This window comes from Oncorhynchus mykiss, chromosome 13 (assembly GCF_057628025.1).
Source record: "Oncorhynchus mykiss isolate SJ-2025 chromosome 13, ASM5762802v1, whole genome shotgun sequence".
In the NCBI taxonomy this organism is placed as follows: domain Eukaryota; kingdom Metazoa; phylum Chordata; class Actinopteri; order Salmoniformes; family Salmonidae; genus Oncorhynchus; species Oncorhynchus mykiss.
Genome location: NC_143034.1, coordinates 77,887,508 through 77,909,838, shown reverse-complemented (window position 1 = coordinate 77,909,838; position 22,331 = coordinate 77,887,508). Strand labels below are relative to the sequence as shown.

The 22,331-nt window shown below is 44.3% G+C and overlaps 1 protein-coding gene across 2 annotated transcripts; it reads right to left on the bottom strand.

The window, feature by feature from the left end:
• Positions 1-286: 286 nt before the first annotated feature.
• LOC118938375 (uncharacterized) lies at positions 287-21,884 on the bottom strand. 2 transcript variants are annotated; one of them, XM_090197793.1, is made up of 9 exons: positions 21,711-21,884; positions 17,286-17,466; positions 7,631-8,109; positions 7,368-7,530; positions 5,425-5,718; positions 4,455-4,943; positions 3,949-4,094; positions 2,878-3,052; positions 287-2,683 (listed from the first exon to the last, which is right to left on the bottom strand). In XM_090197793.1, exons 2-9 carry the CDS (start codon positions 17,437-17,439, stop codon positions 2,400-2,402), a joined length of 2,184 nt encoding a protein of 727 aa, XP_090053919.1. In that variant the 5' UTR covers positions 17,440-17,466; positions 21,711-21,884; the 3' UTR covers positions 287-2,399. The 2 variants fall into 2 exon arrangements, with proteins under 2 accessions (XP_090053919.1, XP_090053920.1); XM_090197794.1 differs by lacking the exon at positions 21,711-21,884 and adding an exon at positions 19,794-20,004.
• Between the last annotated feature and the right edge of the window lie 447 nt (positions 21,885-22,331).

Genomic DNA, 22,331 nt, shown 5'->3' with positions numbered 1-22,331 from the left:
TAGGGTTAGGGTTGTGGTTCAGGCTAGGGTTAGGGTTGTGGTTGTGGTTCAGGCTAGGGTTAGGGTTGTGGTTCAGGCCAAGGTTAGGGTTGTGGTTGTGGTTCAGGCTAGGGTTAGGGTTGTGGTTGTGGTTCAGGCTAGGGTTAGGGTTAGGGTTGTGGTTCAGGCTAGGGTTGGGGTTGTGGTTCTGGCTAGGGTTAGGGTTATGGTTGTGGTTCAGGCTAGGGTTAGGGTTGTGGTTCAGGCTAGGGTTATGGTTAGGGTTAGGTTTAGGGTTAGGGTTAGGTTTTTTTAAAATTTATTTCACCTTTATTTAACCAGGTAGGCAAGTTGAGAACAAGTTCTCATTTACAATTGCGACCTGGCCAAGATAAAGCAAAGCAGTTCGACACATACAACGACACAGAGTTACACATGGAGTAAAACAAACATACAGTCAATAATACAGTATAAACAAGTCTATATACGATGTGAGCAAATGAGGTGAGATAAGGGAGGTAAAGGAAAAAAAGGCCATGGTGGCATAGTAAATACAATATAGCAAGTAAAACACTGGAATGGGAGATTTGCAATGGGAGAAAGTGCAAAGTAGAAATACAAATAATGGGGTGCAAAGGAGCAAAATAAATTAATTAATTAAATACAGTAGGGAAAGAGGTAGTTGTTTGGGCTAAATTATAGGTGGGCTATGTACAGGTGCAGTAATCTGTGAGCTGCTCTGACAGTTGGTGCTTAAAGCTAGTGAGGGAGATAAGTGTTTCCAGTTTCAGAGATTTTTGTAGTTCGTTCCAGTCATTGGCAGCAGAGAACTGGAAGGAGAGGCGGCCAAAGAAATAATTGGTTTTGGGGGTGACTAGAGAGATATACCTGCTGGAGCGTGTGCTACAGGTGGGAGATGCAATGGTGACCAGCGAGCTGAGATAAGTGGGGACTTTACCTAGCAGGGTCTTGTAGATGACATGGAGCCAGTGGGTTTGGCGACGAGTATGAAGCGAGGGCCAGCCAACGAGAGCGTACAGATCGCAATGGTGGGTAGTATATGGGGCTTTGGTGACAAAACGGATTGCACTGTGATAGACTGCACCCAATTTGTTGAGTAGGGTATTGGAGGCTATTTTATAAATTACATTGCCAAAGTCGAGGATTGGTAGGATGGTCAGTTTTACAAGGGTATGTTTGGCAGCATGAGTGAAGGATGCTTTGTTGCGAAATAGGAAGCCAATTCTAGATTTAACTTTGGATTGGAGATGTTTGATATGGGTCTGGAAGGAGAGTTTACAGTCTAACCAGACACCTAAGTATTTGTAGTTGTCCACATATTCTAAGTCAGAGCCGTCCAGAGTAGTAATGTTGGACAGGCGGGTAGGTACAGGTAGTGATCGGTTGAAGAGCATGCATTTAGTTTTACTTGTATTTAAGAGCAATTGGAGGCCATGGAAGGAGAGTTGTATGGCATTGAAGCTTGCCTGGAGGGTTGTTAACACAGTGTCCAAAGAAGGGCCAGAAGTATACAGAATGGTGTCGTCTGCGTAGAGGTGGATCAGAGACTCACCAGCAGCAAGAGCGACCTCATTGATGTATACAGAGAAGAGAGTCGGTCCAAGAATTGAACCCTGTGGCACCCCCATAGAGACTGCCAGAGGTCCGGACAGCAGACCCTCCGATTTGACACACTGAACTCTATCAGAGAAGTAGTTGGTGAACCAGGCGAGGCAATCATTTGAGAAACCAAGGCTGTCGAGTCTGCCGATGAGGATGTGGTGATTGACAGAGTCGAAAGCCTTGGCCAGATCAATGAATACGGCTGCACAGTAATGTTTCTTATCGATGGCGGTTAAGATATCATTTAGGACCTTGAGCGTGGCTGAGGTGCACCCATGACCAGCTCTGAAACCAGATTGCATAGCAGAGAAGGTATGGTGAGATTCGAAATGGTCGGCAATCTGTTTGTTGACTTGGCTTTCGAAGACCTTAGAAAGGCATGGTAGGATAGATATAGGTCTGTAACAGTTTGGGTCAAGAGTGTCACCCACTTTGAAGAGGGGGATGACCGCAGCTGCTTTCCAATCTTTGGGAATCTCAGACGACACGAAAGAGAGGTTGAACAGGCTAGTAATAGGGGTGGCAACAATTTCGGCAGATAATTTTAGAAAGAAAGGGTCCAGATTGTCTAGCCCGGCTGATTTGTAGGGGTCCAGATTTTGCAGCTCATTCAGAACATCAGTTACATTAGAACCTGTAATGGTTAGACTTTTCCATGCAAAAGTGACATCAGTCATTTTAATTTCTTCAATAAAAGTTGTGTATAACAGTTTATAAGGCACATAGTCATAATCATAAGGAAGACTTTTGAAAGTTTAGTAAGAGCATTTCATTTCTTTTGCTTTTCTCCGCAGGGTCTAGAAGAATGTGATCAAGTACTCAGGATATGCCTGGTTGTCATGGAAAATTACAAACATAGATGGTCCTGATGGGTTGTCTGTCACGCTGTTGTAGAGTTCAACAGTCGTGGTGCTTTTAGCTGGAGGAACTGTCATCCCATGTCGTCCTGCTGTGAAATCGCCAGTCAGAACTCGACATAGGTACATATACTTCTGCCCCTGGCGATCCGGTCTTGAGTATGTGCTTCTGGCAGAGTAGCTGGCACCAACAGCAAAGTAGGTGCCGTTTCCAAATGCTGTACCTAGAAAAATGATACATTGCTTAGGTTTTAGACTATTGCAGAGACAGGACTGAGTAAATGAGAAGCACAAGCTAAGTTTTAAATGAAGAGCAATAGAATTGTACATATAACTTTTACCAATAAGCCATAGGAGTTGGCAAGACAGGATGAACAGATCTGGGACCTTGTCCATGGAACATACATATCTGTCTCACCATTTGTCCCAGCAAAGCTCCGATTGAAGCCATGGTTGTTGATGTGATTGATGGTTGTGTGGCATGTTCCATGGAAGAGCCTCTTCTCATTCTTCTGGTGACCGTTCCTGAGCTCCATGTCGTGTTTCTTGATCTGGAGACTCCTCCACAGGGTTGGGTTCTGGATCCTCTCAATCTGAAATAAATTGAGGGAAAATCACTTTATACGAGCCAATAATAGACTCTAAAATGTATCCTGAATACCTTCTATACATCTTAGATTATTATTGTGGGCTGAAAAAGATCCACTCACCCTCACTCCCTCTGCTAGTGCACTCACCCTCACCTCACCTAGCTGACCCGTAGATGAGCTGAGGGGCCTCTTCATTACTTCTAAGTGCTTAACTAAATACTAACTGTCACGACTTCCTCCGAAGTCGTCCCCTCTCATTGTTCGGCGGTCGACGTCGCCGGCTTCCTAGTCACCACCGATCCATGTTTCATTCGTTTTGTTTTGTCTGTATTACACACACCTGGTTTCAATCCCCATATCACGTTCCTTATTTCACCCTCTGGCATACATGTCTGTTCTGTCCGTGATTGTTGGTGACTTTAGTGGTTGTTGTATGTGCTAGTGTGTATGTATGTTCCTAGTTGTAATTTTTGCTTGACTTTTCGAGTAAACTCTGTTGTGTTGATCTAAACCTGTGTCCTGCGCCTGACTCCGCTACATCTCTGCACCTAATCGCCTGACACTAACACACAAAGTCTCTAATAAACAAACCATTTAATATGGCTGATCTCAAATTAAATCAAATTCAAATCAAATGTATAAAGTCATGTTTTACATCAGCCGATGTCAAAGTGCTGTACAGAAACCCAGCCTAAAATCCCAAACAGCAAGCAATGCAGGTGTAGAAGCACAGTAGCTAGGAAAAACTCCCTAGAAAGGCCAGAACCTAGTCAGGAAGGCTAGAGACCAACAGATGAGTCACCCTGAACAAATCAACCCATTACTCACACAGCCATGCAGATAACATCCACAACATCCGAAGACATAAAAGTAACTACAATGGAAAACAGGTAGCCTACCTGTTTAACTTTGTTGTGGCAGGTGTCTCGGAACAGCTTTAAAACTTCATTGTGCTCTGGGCTTCCTGGCTGGATGAGGCAGGACAGGCAGGACGTGTTGGCTGGCATGGCATCCCAATGCCGGGGGAGACTCTCAATAGGTTGAGCTAGAGCAAACACAGTTATTACTAAGTTTGGTGAACAGTTAGCATTTTCCATAAGAAAACCATGTCACACTTAGCCATCACGCTAACACTAACTGGGCTCGCATAGTTGTATACAGGATACGATAGTGCCACGAGAAAGAAGAACAGTCTTAGCCAAACATCTGCCCGTGTCATAGTTGTTTCCACGGCTCTAAAAATGTTACCTTCCTCTCAATAAATGGTATCCATGAACAGAATACAAAGGTTAAGAAAATGCAAATAGACTTCCGGCTAATAGTGTTGAACTTGAACTCAGCTTATCCCCTGTTAACTAAGGTTAAAATAACAAATTAACTCTGTATGGATTAAACCAACCTGTACCTGCTAACTTGTCGATTTGTCTGCTTTTGGGGCTGTTTCCACTTGTGTTGTTAGCAGTCCTGTCAGGCAGGGTGAACGTGTACATTTTCCTCCGGGCAGAGACCTCCACGCGGGGCTGCTTCCTCTCCAGCGCCTGCTGCAGATGGAAGTTATGGATGGGGTGGAATCTCTGGGACTGTCCCCCTGGCCGCTGCTGCCAATCCACCGTGTTGCTAGGCGCTGTAATGTTCCTGTTGAAGGACTTTTTGTCCCTGGCCTTCATCAGTATCTCCTGGATTCTCATGTCATGGATGCGGTGGCGGTGGGATTCGGACTGGTAGACAGCGTCGTGTGGGATGCTGCTGCTCTCTGGTTCCTTTAGGTTCAGGTCCTTGATCCAACGATCCACTTTGGAAGAAACGTGGAAGACAGCCGGATCCACTTCCAGGCCCTCGATGTCAATGTCCTCATTCTTTTGTGGCTTTTTAGCTTTACCCCAGTTGAACAATGCTGTGAGAATAAAAGGGAAAGTGGGGATACCTAGTCAGTTGTACAACTGAATGCCTTCAACTGAAATGTGTCTTTCACATTTAACCCAAACCCTCTGAATCAGAGAGGTGCAGGGAGCTGCCTTACTCAACATCCACATCACCCAGGGAACAGTGGGTTAACTGCCTTGCTCAGAACAACAGATTTTGACCTTGTCAGGTCAGGGATTTGATCCAGCAACCTTTAGGTTACTCGCCCAATACTCTAACCACTAGGCTACCATATGGGTACACAACACACTGTTTTAATGAAGTAACAGGGTATTCTATGGAATGTCATGTAGAACGTCATGTAGAACTTCATGTAGAACGTCATGTGGAACTTCAAGTGGAACGTCAAGTGGAACGTCATGTGGAACGTCAAGTGGAACGTCAAGTGGAACGTCATGTGGAACGTCATGTGGAACGTCAAGTGGAACGTCATGTCAAGTAGAATGTCTTACCGTGAGGTTTTACGTATGTAGGCTTATTGCAGGTGATCAGATATTCAGGTAGAGCCTGGTGACCATTGAAGACGACCCAGGTGTCTCCGCCTCCTTTCACACTGTCATAAAAGGTGAGTGGGTCTCTGGCAAAGGGAGGTGGCACGATGAGACCTGGACAGCCAACAATTGACTTGCCAGTCAGCACCTGTGCCTCAATGAAGTACAGGTACTCCTGGTCAGCTGAGCCCTTCCACAGCCTCTCTGCTCCATGGACACTGCTGCTGAAGTAGATCCCCTCTCCCAGATTTTGCTCTGTGGACGTAAACATATGAATGGTGGACTCCATGGCAACATAAAACCATTTTGTGACGGTTGTTGTGTTATTCTAGCTACACACCAGGAATAGGTTATGTGCTTCGACTGAGAAAGGACTAGGGAAAGTGGCCGCCCTGCATATTCTGATTGCGGTAGACCCACGGATAGAGTACGTGTCGGCTAGTGTAACTATTTATTACACCTCCTGTTAACATTCTGTCATTTAAAAAACATGTTTTCCAATCTCAAGGCGGTAAATAATGATCAAATACTAAAGTGCCTCTAAAGGTAACATGGTGGAGGTTTTCAACTTAAATCAGACGTAAATTGTCCCTTTGTGTCATGTGGAATGGAAGCTTGTTGTGTGCAACAGGGAGGGTCAATTGAGTGCAAGCTTCACAAAAAACAACGCCTAGCCTTATCTATCTATGGGGAAAAGGTGTGATAGTGTCATGCTCGACTTGCAAATTTTTCCACCACAAATCACCAAAAGTAATAGAACCAGCTCACCTGCTTTCACACTATGATTGACAGTTTTTTTAAAACCTTTGTTTAACTAGGCAAGTCAGTTAAGAACAAATTCTTTATACAATGACGGCCTACACCGACCATACTCAGACGACGCTGGGCCAATTGCGCGCCGCCCTATGGGACTCCCAATCACATCCAGTAATGATACAGCCTGGAATCAAACCATGGTGTCTGTAGTGATATAGCCTCTAGCACTGAGATGCGGTGCTTTAGACCACTGCACCACTCGAGAGCCTGAACCAGGGTCTGTAGTGATATCGCCTCTAGCACTGAGATGAGGTGCCTTAGACCGCTGAACCAGGGTCTGTAGTGATATCGCCTCTAGCACTGAGATGAGGTGCCTTAGACCGCTGAACCAGGGTCTGTAGTGATATCGCCTCTAGCACTGAGATGAGGTGCCTTAGACCGCTGAACCAGGGTCTGTAGTGATATCGCCTCTAGCACTGAGATGAGGTGCCTTAGACCGCTGAACCAGGGACTGTAGTGATATAGCCTCTAGCACTGAGATGCGGTGCTTTAGACAGCTGCACCACTCGGGAGCCTGATGTTCAATGTTTATTTTGAAAAAAAGGAAGGAATAGGAATAGTTTCACCATATTAAAACGAGAGTTCTGTTCACGTAACAGGGGTTGACCTTAAGATGAGGGACACTTGTAAATGAATCACTAATCACGTTAAATTAAATTAAAATCTTCAGAAAATGACTGTCAAAGCAAGAACATACAGTAACTAGGCTTTTACAAAGAGGGTGGAACCATGAACAAATGTTGGGGTTAAAATGTGTTAAAATCTTCCTAAACGTGGTGTAAACTCCATCTGAATCTCTCTAACCGTCTGGTGGTGTAAACTCCATCTGAATCTCTCTAACCGTCTGGTGGTGTAAACTCTGAATCTCTCTAACCGTCAGGTGGTATAAACTCCATCTGAATCTCTCTAACCGTCTGGTGGTGTAAACTCTGAATCTCTCTAACCGTCAGGTGGTGTAAACTCGGAATCTCTCTAACCGTCAGGTGGTGTAAACTCCATCTGAATATCTCTTACCGTCAGGTGGTGTAAACTCCATCTGAATCTCTCTTACCGTCAGGTGGTGTAAACTCCATCTGAATCTCTCTTACCGTCAGGTGGTGTAAACTCCATCTGAAAGCCCACTCTGCTGAGCAGGTCACAGAATTGCACAGGCAAGCGCTGGTACATTCGCTGAGAAGGGGTAGACACCTGCAACTGCCTCTTCCTAAGGTCAAAGACCTGCTTCAGAGCTTTGTTCTCCACCTTCTCAACCTGTAACGCATCAGCCATGGACATATTTGATGAATTATCAGGCAGAGAAATACCACAGATTGCAACTTCAATGTTATCCATCGTTTCCTGTGACACTCACCCTGACAATTTGAAGTCCGGCAAAATGTTGCTGTCTCTCTTTATAGTCAGAACTGTTGTCATCTACTGGATTCCTTGGGGAACTGATGGGAGATTTCAGGCCCATTAAACTCAACTCTTCCTTTGCAAAATCCTCTTGGACTTTGCAGCACAGTGCTTCCACCTCTAACACAGCAGCTTTGAACCCTCTAGAAGCCCCCTGGATGGTCAATCCAAAGCGGCCATCTTTAAAGTTCTCCTCGATGGAAACTTCCCTCTTGGTCTGAAGGGAAAGAAGCTCTTCAAACTCCCTCTGGCCAAAGTGCTGGATGAAATTGTTGTGAATGGTGATTACATTCTTCGAGGCAGGGTACAAAGCATCCAAATACCAGCGTCTGGCCTCCCTCAATGTCTCATGATAGGCCCCACAGAGCTCAATAAACGGTGGAACACTTTTCCTTGCATCTCTGGAGTCGGAATGGACAGTTTCGTGCTTAAATACTTAAAGATGAGACATAGAAGAAGAATACTGTGAGATATAATGTAGGAAATACTGTAAGAAAGACTGTGCGATATCATGTAGGAAATACTGTAGGAAATACTGTGGAAAATACTGTAGGAAATACTGTGAGATATACTGTAGGAAATACTGTGAGATATACTGTAGGAAATACTGTAAGAAATACTGTGAGATATACTGATGGAAATACCGTAAGAAAGACTGTGAGATATCATGTAGGAAATACTGTGAGATATACTGTAAGAAATACTGTGAGATATACTGTAAGAAATACTGTGAGATATACTGTAGGAAATACTGTAAGAAATACTGTAAGAAATACTGTGAGATAAACTGATGGAAATACTGTAAGAAATACTGAGATATACCATAGGAAATACTGTAGGAAATACTGTGAGATATACTGATGGAAATACTGTAAGAAATACTGAGATATACCATAGGAAATACTGTAGGACATACTGTGAGATATACTGTAGGAAATACTGTGAGATACACTGTAGGAAATACTGTGAGATATACTGTAGGAAATACTGTGAGATACACTGTAGGAAATACTGTGAGATATACTGTAGGAAATACTGTGAGATATGCTGTAGGAAATACTGTGATATATACTGTAGGAAATACTGTGAGATATATGGCAAGTGTTCTGATAAAACACCAACGATAATAAGAGTTCCTCTTCATCTACTTCTTTTGACCAGGATCTCACCTTGAGAGGAGGCAGAACTAAACACTGTTGGAAGAACTAAGAACTAGATCCAAAATGGCCCCCGGAAGAAATGGCAGCAGTTTTACGGGCGCCCAACCAATTGTGCTATTACATGTTTTTTTTTGCGTTGTTTGTAACTTATTTTGTACATAATGTTTCTGCAACCGTATCTTACGGCAAAAAAAATAGCTTCTGGATATCAGGACAGCGATCACTCACCTCGGATTAGACAAAGAGCTTCTGGATATCAGGACAGAGATCACTCACCTCGGATTAGACAAAGAGCTTCTAGATATCAGGACAGCGATCACTCACCTCGGATTAGACAAAGAGCTTCTGGATATCAGGACAGCGATCACTCACCTCGGATTAGACAAAGAGCTTCTAGATATCAGGACAGCGATCTCTCACCTCGGATTAGACAAAGAGCTTCTGGATATCAGGACAGCGATCACTCACCTCGGATTAGACAAAGAGCTTCTGGATATCAGGACAGAGATCGCTCACCTCGGATTAGACAAAGAGCTTCTGGATATCAGGACAGCGATCACTACCTCGGATTAGACAAAGAGCTTCTGGATATCAGGACAGAGATCACTCACCTCGGATTAGACAAAGAGCTTCTGGATATCAGGACAGCGATCCCTCACCTCGGATTAGACTAAGAGTTTCTGGATATCAGGACAGAGATCACTCACCTCGGATTAGACAAAGAGCTTCTGGATATCAGGACAGAGATCACTCACCTCGGATTAGACTAAGAGCTTCTGGATATCAGGACAGCGATCACTCACCTCGGATTAGACTAAGAGCTTCTGGATATCAGGACAGCGATCCCTCACCTCGGATTAGACTAAGAGCTTCTGGATATCAGGACAGAGATCACTCACCTCGGATTAGACAAAGAGCTTCTGGATATCAGGACAGCGATCACTCACCTCGGATTAGACTAAGAGCTTCTGGATATCAGGACAGCGATCCCTCACCTCGGATTAGACTAAGAGCTTCTGGATATCAAGACAGAGATCACTCACCTCGGATTAGACAAAGAGCTTCTGGATATCAGGACAGCGATCACTCACCTCGGATTAGACTAAGAGCTTCTGGATATCAGGACAGCGATCCCTCACCTCGGATTAGACTAAGAGCTTCTGGATATCAGGACAGAGATCACTCACCTCGGATTAGACAAAGAGCTTCTGGATATCAGGACAGCGATCACTCACCTCGGATTAGACTAAGAGCTTCTGGATATCAGATCACTCACCTCGGATTAGACTAAGAGCTTCTGGATATCAGGACAGCGATCACTCACCTCGGATTAGACAAAGAGCTTTTAGATATCAGGACAGCAATCACTCACCTCGGACTAGACTAAGAGCTTCTGGATATCAGGACAGCGATCACTCACCTCGGATTAGACTAAGAGCTTCTGGATATCAGATCACTCACCTCGGATTAGACTAAGAGCTTCTGGATATCAGGACAGCGATCACTCACCTCGGATTAGACAAAGAGCTTCTAGATATCAGGACAGCAATCACTCACCTCGGACTAGACTAAGAGCTTCTGGATATCAGGACAGCGATCACTCACCTCGGATTAGACTAAGAGCTTCTGGATATCAGATCACTCACCTCGGATTAGACTAAGAGCTTCTGGATATCAGGACAGCGATCACTCACCTCGGATTAGACAAAGAGCTTCTAGATATCAGGACAGCAATCACTCACCTCGGACTAGACTAAGAGCTTCTGGATATCAGGACAGCGATCACTCACCTCGGATTAGACTAAGAGCTTCTGGATATCAGATCACTCACCTCGGATTACACTAAGAGCTTCTGGATATCAGGACAGCGATCACTCACCTCGGATTAGACTAAGAGCTTCTGGATATCAGGACAGCGATCACTCACCTCGGATTAGACAAAGAGCTTCTGGATATCAGGACAGAGATCACTCACCTCGGATTAGACAAAGAGCTTCTGGATATCAGGACAGCGATCCCTCACCTCGGATTAGACTAAGAGCTTCTGGATATCAGGACAGAGATCACTCACCTCGGATTAGACAAAGAGCTTCTGGATATCAGGACAGCGATCACTCACCTCGGATTAGACAAAGAGCTTCTGGATATCAGGACAGCGATCACTCACCTCGGATTAGACAAAGAGCTTCTGGATATCAGGACAGCGATCACTCACCTCGGATTAGACTAAGAGCTTCTGGATATCAGGACAGCGATCACTCACCTCGGATTAGACTAAGAGCTTCTGGATATCAGGACAGCGATCCCTCACCTCGGATTAGACTAAGAGCTTCTGGATATCAGGACAGAGATCACTCACCTCGGATTAGACAAAGAGCTTCTGGATATCAGGACAGCGATCACTCACCTCGGATTAGACTAAGAGCTTCTGGATATCAGGACAGCGATCCCTCACCTCGGATTAGACTAAGAGCTTCTGGATATCAAGACAGAGATCACTCACCTCGGATTAGACAAAGAGCTTCTGGATATCAGGACAGCGATCACTCACCTCGGATTAGACTAAGAGCTTCTGGATATCAGGACAGCGATCCCTCACCTCGGATTAGACTAAGAGCTTCTGGATATCAAGACAGAGATCACTCACCTCGGATTAGACAAAGAGCTTCTGGATATCAGGACAGCGATCACTCACCTCGGATTAGACTAAGAGCTTCTGGATATCAGGACAGCGATCCCTCACCTCGGATTAGACTAAGAGCTTCTGGATATCAGGACAGAGATCACTCACCTCGGATTAGACAAAGAGCTTCTGGATATCAGGACAGCGATCACTCACCTCGGATTAGACTAAGACCTTCTGGATATCAGATCACTCACCTCGGATTAGACTAAGAGCTTCTGGATATCAGGACAGCGATCACTCACCTCGGATTAGACAAAGAGCTTCTAGATATCAGGACAGCAATCACTCACCTCGGACTAGACTAAGAGCTTCTGGATATCAGGACAGCGATCACTCACCTCGGATTAGACTAAGAGCTTCTGGATATCAGATCACTCACCTCGGATTAGACTAAGAGCTTCTGGATATCAGGACAGCGATCACTCACCTCGGATTAGACAAAGAGCTTCTAGATATCAGGACAGCAATCACTCACCTCGGACTAGACTAAGAGCTTCTGGATATCAGGACAGCGATCACTCACCTCGGATTAGACTAAGAGCTTCTGGATATCAGATCACTCACCTCGGATTACACTAAGAGCTTCTGGATATCAGGACAGCGATCACTCACCTCGGATTAGACTAAGAGCTTCTGGATATCAGATCACTCACCTCGGATTAGACTAAGAGCTTCTGGATATCAGGACAGCGATCACTCACCTCGGATTAGACAAAGAGCTTTTAGATATCAGGACAGCAATCACTCACCTCGGACTAGACTAAGAGCTTCTGGATATCAGGACAGCGATCACTCACCTCGGATTAGACTAAGAGCTTCTGGATATCAGATCACTCACCTCGGATTAGACTAAGAGCTTCTGGATATCAGGACAGCGATCACTCACCTCGGATTAGACAAAGAGCTTCTAGATATCAGGACAGCAATCACTCACCTCGGACTAGACTAAGAGCTTCTGGATATCAGGACAGCGATCACTCACCTCGGATTAGACTAAGAGCTTCTGGATATCAGATCACTCACCTCGGATTAGACTAAGAGCTTCTGGATATCAGGACAGCGATCACTCACCTCGGATTAGACAAAGAGCTTCTAGATATCAGGACAGCAATCACTCACCTCGGACTAGACTAAGAGCTTCTGGATATCAGGACAGCGATCACTCACCTCGGATTAGACTAAGAGCTTCTGGATATCAGATCACTCACCTCGGATTACACTAAGAGCTTCTGGATATCAGGACAGCGATCACTCACCTCGGATTAGACTAAGAGCTTCTGGATATCAGGACAGCGATCACTCACCTCGGATTAGACAAAGAGCTTCTGGATATCAGGACAGAGATCACTCACCTCGGATTAGACAAAGAGCTTCTGGATATCAGGACAGCGATCCCTCACCTCGGATTAGACTAAGAGCTTCTGGATATCAGGACAGAGATCACTCACCTCGGATTAGACAAAGAGCTTCTGGATATCAGGACAGCGATCACTCACCTCGGATTAGACAAAGAGCTTCTGGATATCAGGACAGCGATCACTCACCTCGGATTAGACAAAGAGCTTCTGGATATCAGGACAGCGATCACTCACCTCGGATTAGACTAAGAGCTTCTGGATATCAGGACAGCGATCACTCACCTCGGATTAGACTAAGAGCTTCTGGATATCAGGACAGCGATCCCTCACCTCGGATTAGACTAAGAGCTTCTGGATATCAGGACAGAGATCACTCACCTCGGATTAGACAAAGAGCTTCTGGATATCAGGACAGCGATCACTCACCTCGGATTAGACTAAGAGCTTCTGGATATCAGGACAGCGATCCCTCACCTCGGATTAGACTAAGAGCTTCTGGATATCAAGACAGAGATCACTCACCTCGGATTAGACAAAGAGCTTCTGGATATCAGGACAGCGATCACTCACCTCGGATTAGACTAAGAGCTTCTGGATATCAGGACAGCGATCCCTCACCTCGGATTAGACTAAGAGCTTCTGGATATCAAGACAGAGATCACTCACCTCGGATTAGACAAAGAGCTTCTGGATATCAGGACAGCGATCACTCACCTCGGATTAGACTAAGAGCTTCTGGATATCAGGACAGCGATCCCTCACCTCGGATTAGACTAAGAGCTTCTGGATATCAGGACAGAGATCACTCACCTCGGATTAGACAAAGAGCTTCTGGATATCAGGACAGCGATCACTCACCTCGGATTAGACTAAGACCTTCTGGATATCAGATCACTCACCTCGGATTAGACTAAGAGCTTCTGGATATCAGGACAGCGATCACTCACCTCGGATTAGACAAAGAGCTTCTAGATATCAGGACAGCAATCACTCACCTCGGACTAGACTAAGAGCTTCTGGATATCAGGACAGCGATCACTCACCTCGGATTAGACTAAGAGCTTCTGGATATCAGATCACTCACCTCGGATTAGACTAAGAGCTTCTGGATATCAGGACAGCGATCACTCACCTCGGATTAGACAAAGAGCTTCTAGATATCAGGACAGCAATCACTCACCTCGGACTAGACTAAGAGCTTCTGGATATCAGGACAGCGATCACTCACCTCGGATTAGACTAAGAGCTTCTGGATATCAGATCACTCACCTCGGATTACACTAAGAGCTTCTGGATATCAGGACAGCGATCACTCACCTCGGATTAGACTAAGAGCTTCTGGATATCAGGACAGCGATCACTCACCTCGGATTAGACAAAGAGCTTCTGGATATCAGGACAGAGATCACTCACCTCGGATTAGACAAAGAGCTTCTGGATATCAGGACAGCGATCCCTCACCTCGGATTAGACTAAGAGCTTCTGGATATCAGGACAGAGATCACTCACCTCGGATTAGACAAAGAGCTTCTGGATATCAGGACAGCGATCACTCACCTCGGATTAGACAAAGAGCTTCTGGATATCAGGACAGCGATCACTCACCTCGGATTAGACAAAGAGCTTCTGGATATCAGGACAGTGATCCCTCACCTCGGAATAGACAAAGATTTTCTCAACAAGCAGGACGCACAGGACATTCTCCGAACACCCTACAAGGCCAACATCCCAGTTATTTGCAAGAAGAAGAGACGCGGGTACAGAGGCCACAGAGCGGGATGCCTCGTACGGACCCGCAGAAGGCGAGTGGGAAAGCTGCCGTTACTGTCAATATTACTTGCCAACGTGCAATCATTGGACAATAACTAGACGAGGTACGATCACGAATATCCTACCAACGGGACATCAAAAACTGTAATATCTTATGTTTCACGGAATCGTGGCTGAATGATGACATGGATATTCAGCTAGCGGGATATACACTGCAGCGGCAAGATAGAACAGCACACTGAGGACGAGGGGGGCGGTCTGTGAATATTTGTAAACAACAGCTGGTGCACGAAATCTAAGGAAGTCCCTAGATTTTGCTATGTAAGGAAATAAGCAAGCAGGAAACCCAGAGGCAGCGCTCCTAGTGGCCGGAGACTTTAATGCCGGGAAACTTAAATCAGTTTTACCTAATTTATATCAACATGTTAAATGTGCAATCAGAGAAAATAAAATCTAGATCACCTTTACTCCACACACAGAGATGCGTACAAAGCTCTCCCTCGCCCTCCATTTGGTAAATCCGACCACAACTCTATCCTGATTCCTGCTCACAAGCAAAAATTAAAGCTGGAAGCACCAATGACTCTGTCTATAAAACGTGGTCAGATGAAGCAGATGCTAAACTACAGGTCTGTTTTGCTATCACAGACTGGGACATGTTTTGTGATTCTTCCGATGACATTGAGGAATACACCACATCAGTTGCTGGCTTTATCAATAAGTGCATCGAGGACGTCGTCCCCACAGTGACTGTACGTACATACCCCAACCAGAAGCCATGATTTACAGGCAACATTCGCACTGAGCTAAAGGGTAGAGCTATCGCTTTCAAGGTGCGGGACTCTAAGCCCGAAGCTTATAAGAAATCCTGCTATGTCCTGCGACGAATCATCAAACAGGAAAAGCGTCAATACAGGGCTAAGATTGAACCATACTACACTGGCTCCGAAGCTTGTCTTATGTGGCAGGGCCTGCAAACTATTACAGGCTACAAAGGGAAGCACAGCCGCAAGCTGCCCAGTGATACGAGCCTACCAGACGAGCTAAATCACTTCTATGCTCACTTCGATGCAAGCAACACTGAGGCATGCATGAGAGCATCAGCTGTTCAGGACAACTGTGTGATCACGCTCTTTGTAGCCGACGTGAGTAAGACCTTTAAACAGGTCAACATTCACAAGGCTGCGGGGAAAGACGGATTACCAGGACGTGCTGACTAACTGGCAGGTGTCTTCACTGACATTTTCAACATGTCCCTGACTGAGTCTGTAATACCAACATATTTCAAGCAGACCACCATAGTCCCTGTGCCCAAGAACACAAAGGCAACCTGCCTAAATGACTACATACCCGTAGCACTCACGTGCTACGGCTCACATCAACACCATTATCCCAGAAACCCTAGACCCACTCCAATTTGCATACCGCCCAAACAGATCCACAGATGATGCAATCTCCATTGCACTCCACACTATCCTTTCCCACCTGGACAAAAGGAACACCTATTTGAGAATGCTATTCATTGACTACAGTTCAGCGTTCAACACCCTAGTGCCCACAAAGCTCATCACTCAGCTAAGGATCCTGGGACTAAACACCTCCCTCTGCAACTGAATCCTGGACTTCCTGATGAGCCACCCCCAGGTGGTAAGGGTAGGTAGCAACACATCTGCCACACTGATCCTCAACACTGGAGCTCCCCAGGGGTGCGTGCTCAGTCCCCTCCTATACTCCCTGTTCACCCATGGCCAGGCACAACTCCAACACCATCATGAAGTTTGCAGACGACACAACAGCGGTAGGCCTGGTCACGACAACAACGAGACAGCCAATAGGGAGGAGGTCAGAGACCTGGCCGGGTGGTGCCAGAATAACAACCTATCCCTCATCAGGAAACTAAAAAGATTTGGCTTGAGTCCTCAGATCCTCAAAAGGATCTACAGCTGCAACATCGAGAGCATCCTAATTGGTTGTATCATTGCCTGATACGGCAATTGTTCGGCCTCCGACCGCAAGGCACTACAGAGGGTAGTGCGTATGGCCCAGTACATCACTGGGGCCAAGCTGCCTGCCATCCAGGACCTCTACACCAGGCGGTCCAAAAGATTGTATAAGACCCCAGCTACCTCAGTCATAGACTGTTCTCTCTACTACCGCATGGCAAGCGGTACCGGAGTGCCAAGTCTAGGACAAAAAGGCTTCTCGACAGTTTTTAACCCCAAGCCATAAGACTCCTGAACAGGTAACCAAATGGTTACCCGGACTATTTGCATTGTGTGCCCCCCCAACCCCTCTTTTACACTGCTGCTACTCTCTGTTTATCATATATGCATAGTCACTTTAACTATACACTCATGTACATACTACCTCAATTGGCCCGACCAACCAGTGCTCCCGCACATTGACTAACCAGGCTATCTGCGTTGTGTCCCAGCCACCACCTGCCAACCCCTCTTTTGCGCTACTGCTACTCGCTGTTCATCATATATGCATAGTCACTTTAACCACATCTACATGTACATACTACCTCAATCAGCCTGATTAACCGGTGCCTGTATGTAGCAACGCTACTGTTATTTTTCACTGTCTTTTTACTGTTGAGGTCCTTTGACAGCTGGGTAGAAAACCTTTCCTCACCTGGCTTCTTGAACTTCATTGCACCGGCATCAACACCATGGAGCACAGCAGTACATCCAAACTTGCTATGTAGGACATATGTCAGAGCTGGTCCGCATCGATCCAGGATGCTCAACATCTCCTCCTCGAGAGGGATACTCTCTGACCTGGCCATTGCTCTCACAGAACAGGGAATATTGATCTGAGGAATGAGGAGAACAATTAAGATCAATAAAAGATGGAAGCCGCGCCACTGTCCGCCCCCACCTACGTTGTTATTGTTTTTGATTTTGTTGATCAAGTGGAGGTGAGGAGCGTCATGGTAACGTGGTGAAACAAAAACACTACACACTCTGCTGTTCTACAATGTCCCGTGATGCAATGACGTCTGAGGGAAAAATCAGTGTCGGTTGTTTGAAGTAAGTTCGGTAGTGTATGTTGTAATACCACAAATGAACATGGCAGTTTCACCATTAAGTTTTCCACCTTTAAGGCATACATTATACAAATCAAATTTTATCAACATAATATAGCCTTTCATATAGTTTGCTCGTAACTACTGACATGTACAGTGCCTTCAGAAAGTATTCACACCCCTTGATGTTTTCCACATTTTGTTGTGTTACAGTTTAAAAATATATATAAAAATTTAGATTTTGGTTCACTGGCTTAAGCACAATACCCCATAATGTCAAAGTGAAATGATGTTGTTTTTTTGTAATGCCAAGAGTGTGCAAAGCTGTCATCAAGTCAGGCTCCTGAGTCGTGCAGCTGTCTAAGGCACTGAATCTCATTACAGTCCTTGGTTCGAATCCAGCAGTGATGGTGAGTCCCATAGGGCAGTGCACAATTGGCCCAGTGTCATCTGGTATTGGCCAGGGTAGGCCATCATTGTAAACAAGAATTTGTTCTTAAAACCTCTTCGGGCTAGGGGGCGGTATTTTCACGTCTGGATGAAAAGCGTGCCCAAAGTAAACTGCCTGCTACTCAGGCCCAGAAGCTAGGATATGCTAATAGTAGATTTGGATAGAAAACACTCTAATGTTTCCAAAACTGTTAAAATGATGTCTGTGAGTATAACCAAACTTATTTGGCAGGCGAAACCCCGGGTTTCTATGTGAATCTAGATTTGAGGCATTTGGTTGCAGTTCGTATGGCTCCACTAGATGTCAACTGTCTTTAGAAATTGGTTGATGTTTTTCCTTTGAGAAATGAAGAAGTAGCCCTGTTATTTTCATGTGTCACTCTAATGTTTTGGTGCGCGCTTCACTTCACCGCTATTGAACACAGTTTCTTTCTTTTTTTATTTAAAATTTAAAGCAGTTAAGAACAAATTCTTATTTTCAATGACTGGGGAACAGTGGGTTAACAGCCTGTTCAGGGGCAGAACGACAGATTTGTACCTTGTCAGCTCAGGGATTTGAACTTGCAACCTTTCAGTTACTAGTCCAACACTCAAACCACTAGGCTACCCTGCCACCCAGTTTATCCCGTCTTAAATTTGATCGATTATTTATGGTTTAAAATATCTAAAGTTGGATTAGGAAAGTTGATTGAAATGTTTGGATCAAGATTACAGGTAACTTATTAAATATTTTGTAGTCATGTTGGGCGAGCTGGAACCGGTGTTTTTCTGAATCACACGCGCCAAATAAATGGACATTTTGGCGATATACAACGACGGAATTAATTGAACAAAAGGACTATTTGTGATGTTTATGGGACATATTAGAGTGCCAACAGAAGAAAATCTTCAAAGGTAAAGCATGAATTACATCGTTATTTCTGAGTTTTGTGTCGCGCCTGGAGGGTTTAAATATGATTGTCATGTGTTTGTTTGATGGGGTGCTGTCCTTAGATAATAGCACGATTTGCTTTCACCATGAAGCCTTTTGACACGGTGGCTAGATAAATTAAGCTTTAATTTGGTGTATTGCACTTGTGACTGTATGAAAGTTAAATATTTATAATAAAAAATATTAAAAAATTGCGCTCTGCAATTTCACCGAATGTTGTCGAAACGTTCCGCTAGCCATAATTTAACTGACTTGCCTAGTTCAATAAACTACTACTTTGAAGAATGTAAAATATATTTAGATTTATTTAACACTTTTTTGGTTACTACATGATTCCATATGGGTTATTTCATAGTTTTGATGTCTTCATTATTGTTCAACAATGTAGAAAATAGTAAAAATAAAGAAATACCCTTGAATGAGTAGGTGTTCTAAAACTTTTGACCGGTAGTGTGTGTATAATTGATTTTGAATAATGTCCTTGTTAGATTACAACTGTTGGTGTTTCTGAACATAAACAATAAACTCAAATTAGATTAAATTAAATTAGATTAAAGTATCAAGTTGTTAATTGTGAGCTAGATTCGGGCATATTCCTTCCTAGAGAGCAAACTACAAAAATATACAACACAGACTAGATCTAACTTGTTTAGTAAGGACAGACTAGATCTAACTTGTTTAGTAAGGACAGACAGACAAGATCACAAAAAAACACATAAAGAAATCACAGTACCTGGTGTTTTACAATAAATGTAATCTCTTTTTTCTGGTGCTCGGTTTCCGTGTAGATCTGTAGATCTGAGGCCGTGTGAGAAGATGATTGGATGAACTGCAAGCTCGTGTGTGTGTGTGTGTGTGTGTGTGTGTGTGTGTGTGTGTGTGTGTGTGTGTGTGTGTGTGTGTGTGTGTGTGTGTGTGTGTGTGTGTGTGTGTGTGTGTGTGTGTGTGTGTGTGTGTGTGTGTTATTTACTCTGGGGGCAGGACTTCCCATGAAGAGCCCAGAGTGTTCAGGAAGTTGTACTGAAAGTAATCCTTGTCTTGGGCTGGGCTTGGCTGTGTTCCATACCTACTTTCTAACTCCTCGATTCAAATAGCGGCTCTGCGTCAGTGTTATGATCTAGGATCAGTTTTAATCCTTAGAATCGTAATGAATAAGATTACATGGACAGGGGGGACCTGATCCTAGATCAGCTCTTCTACTCTACGGCTCAATACTGGTCCTTTTACATTACATGGACAGGGGGGACCTGATCCTAGATCAGCTCTCCTACTCTACGGCTCTGAATACTGGTCCTTTTACATTACATGGACAGGGGGGACCTGATCCTAGATCAGCTCTCCTACTCTACGGCTCTGAATACTGGTCCTTTTACATTACATGGAGGAGGAGGTGTGATGGTGTGGGGATGCATGGCTCGTGACACTCTCAGTGATTTATTTAGTTTCCATATGTGTTATTTCATAGTTTTGATGTCCTTTAATAGTCGTTTATTTGCATCAATTTGACCATGAAGGCTTGATTCACAAGGTCCCCTCTGAACAGCTGAGATGTGTCTGTTACTTGAGCTCTGTGAAGCATTTATTTGGGCTGCAATTTCTGAGGCTGGTAACTGTAATGAACTTATCCTCTCCAGCAGAGGTAACTCTGGGTCTTCCTTTCCTGTGGCGGTCCTCATGAGAGCCAGTTCCATCATATCGCTTCTTGAAATGTTCCGTATTGACTGACCGTCTTAAAGTAATGATGAACTGTCATTTCTCTTTGCTTATTTGAGCTGTTCTTGACATAATATGGACTTGGTGTTTTACCAAATAAGGCTATCTTCCGTATACCACCCTACCTTGTCACAACACAACTGATTGGTTCAAATGCATTAAGAAGGAAATAAATTCCACAAAAGAACTTTAAACAAGTCACACCTGTTAATTGAAATGCATTCCAGGTGACTACCTCATGAAGCTGGTTGAGAGAATGCCAAGAGTGTGCAAAGCTGTCATCAAGGCAAAGGGTGGCTACTTTGAAGAATCTCAAATATAAAATATATTTGGATGTGTTTAACACAACATTGGTTACTACATGACGCCATACGTGTTATTTCATAGTTTTAATGTCTTCACTATTATTCTACAATGTAGAAAATAGTACAAATAAAGAAAAACCCTTGAATGAGTAGATGTGTCCAAACTTTTGACTGGTACTGTATATATATTTCTCAATGGAGGAGTCTATAGATGTCATAAAGATATCAACAGAATTTGACTAAAACTATGAAAACGCCCTGCTCGCATCACCTGGTGGGGAAATATTCAGAATATTGTGATTGCCGGCCATCAAAATCAGCCTACATTTCGGCTGTTGTTTCTATGTGTGTATTTCACACTGTGTTGAGGTAAAAATCAGCCTACATTTAGGCTGTTGTTTATGTGTGTATTTCACACTGTGTTGAGGTAAAAATCAGGCCAAATTTAGGCTATTGTTTATGTGTGTATTTCACACTGTGTTGGGCATTTAGAAGAAAATGCTTTTCTCATCCTGAAAAAATTTAAATTCTAAATGTTATGAATCTAAATATATCCAAATCAGATTTTTAGAAAAACACTTTGTGGTACTGTTAGATCAGATTTTGTGAATGTTAAAACACACATAAACTACCTGTTTATAACTGGTGCGATTGGTATCCCACCCGTCTGATAGGCCTATTCATTGGGCTCGTCCAAAAGCTACAATTTGGTTCTGTATCCATAAGTCTGTATCCATAAGTATCCATTAGCCACTGACTGTTCTAACTTTACAACAGTTCCCTTCTTATAACGTGGGAAAGTGCTCAGTCAGACATTTCACTCGTAGGCGTGTCTGCAATACGAGCTGTAACATGTTCTAACACGTATTCCCTTTGACGTGTTTGGTGTTGCACATGTTTTCCCTGAGTTACTTTCTGAACCAATAGAAACTCGTGAAGAGAAAAATACCTCCATGCGAATCTGTGTTAAAACTGATGTACAGGACACCCCCCAGACAGGACACTAGTCTATCTGCTGTTTTTGTAGTGAGACAGCTTGATGTACCAGTACACCCCCTGGACAGGACACTAGTCTATCTGCTGTTTCTGTAGTGAGACGGTGTGATGTACAGGACACCCCCCAGACAGGACACTAGTCTATCTGCTGTTTTTGTAGTGAGACAGCTTGATGTACCAGTACACCCCCTGGACAGGACACTAGTCTATCTGCTGTTTCTGTAGTGAGACGGTGTGATGTACAGGACACCCCCTGG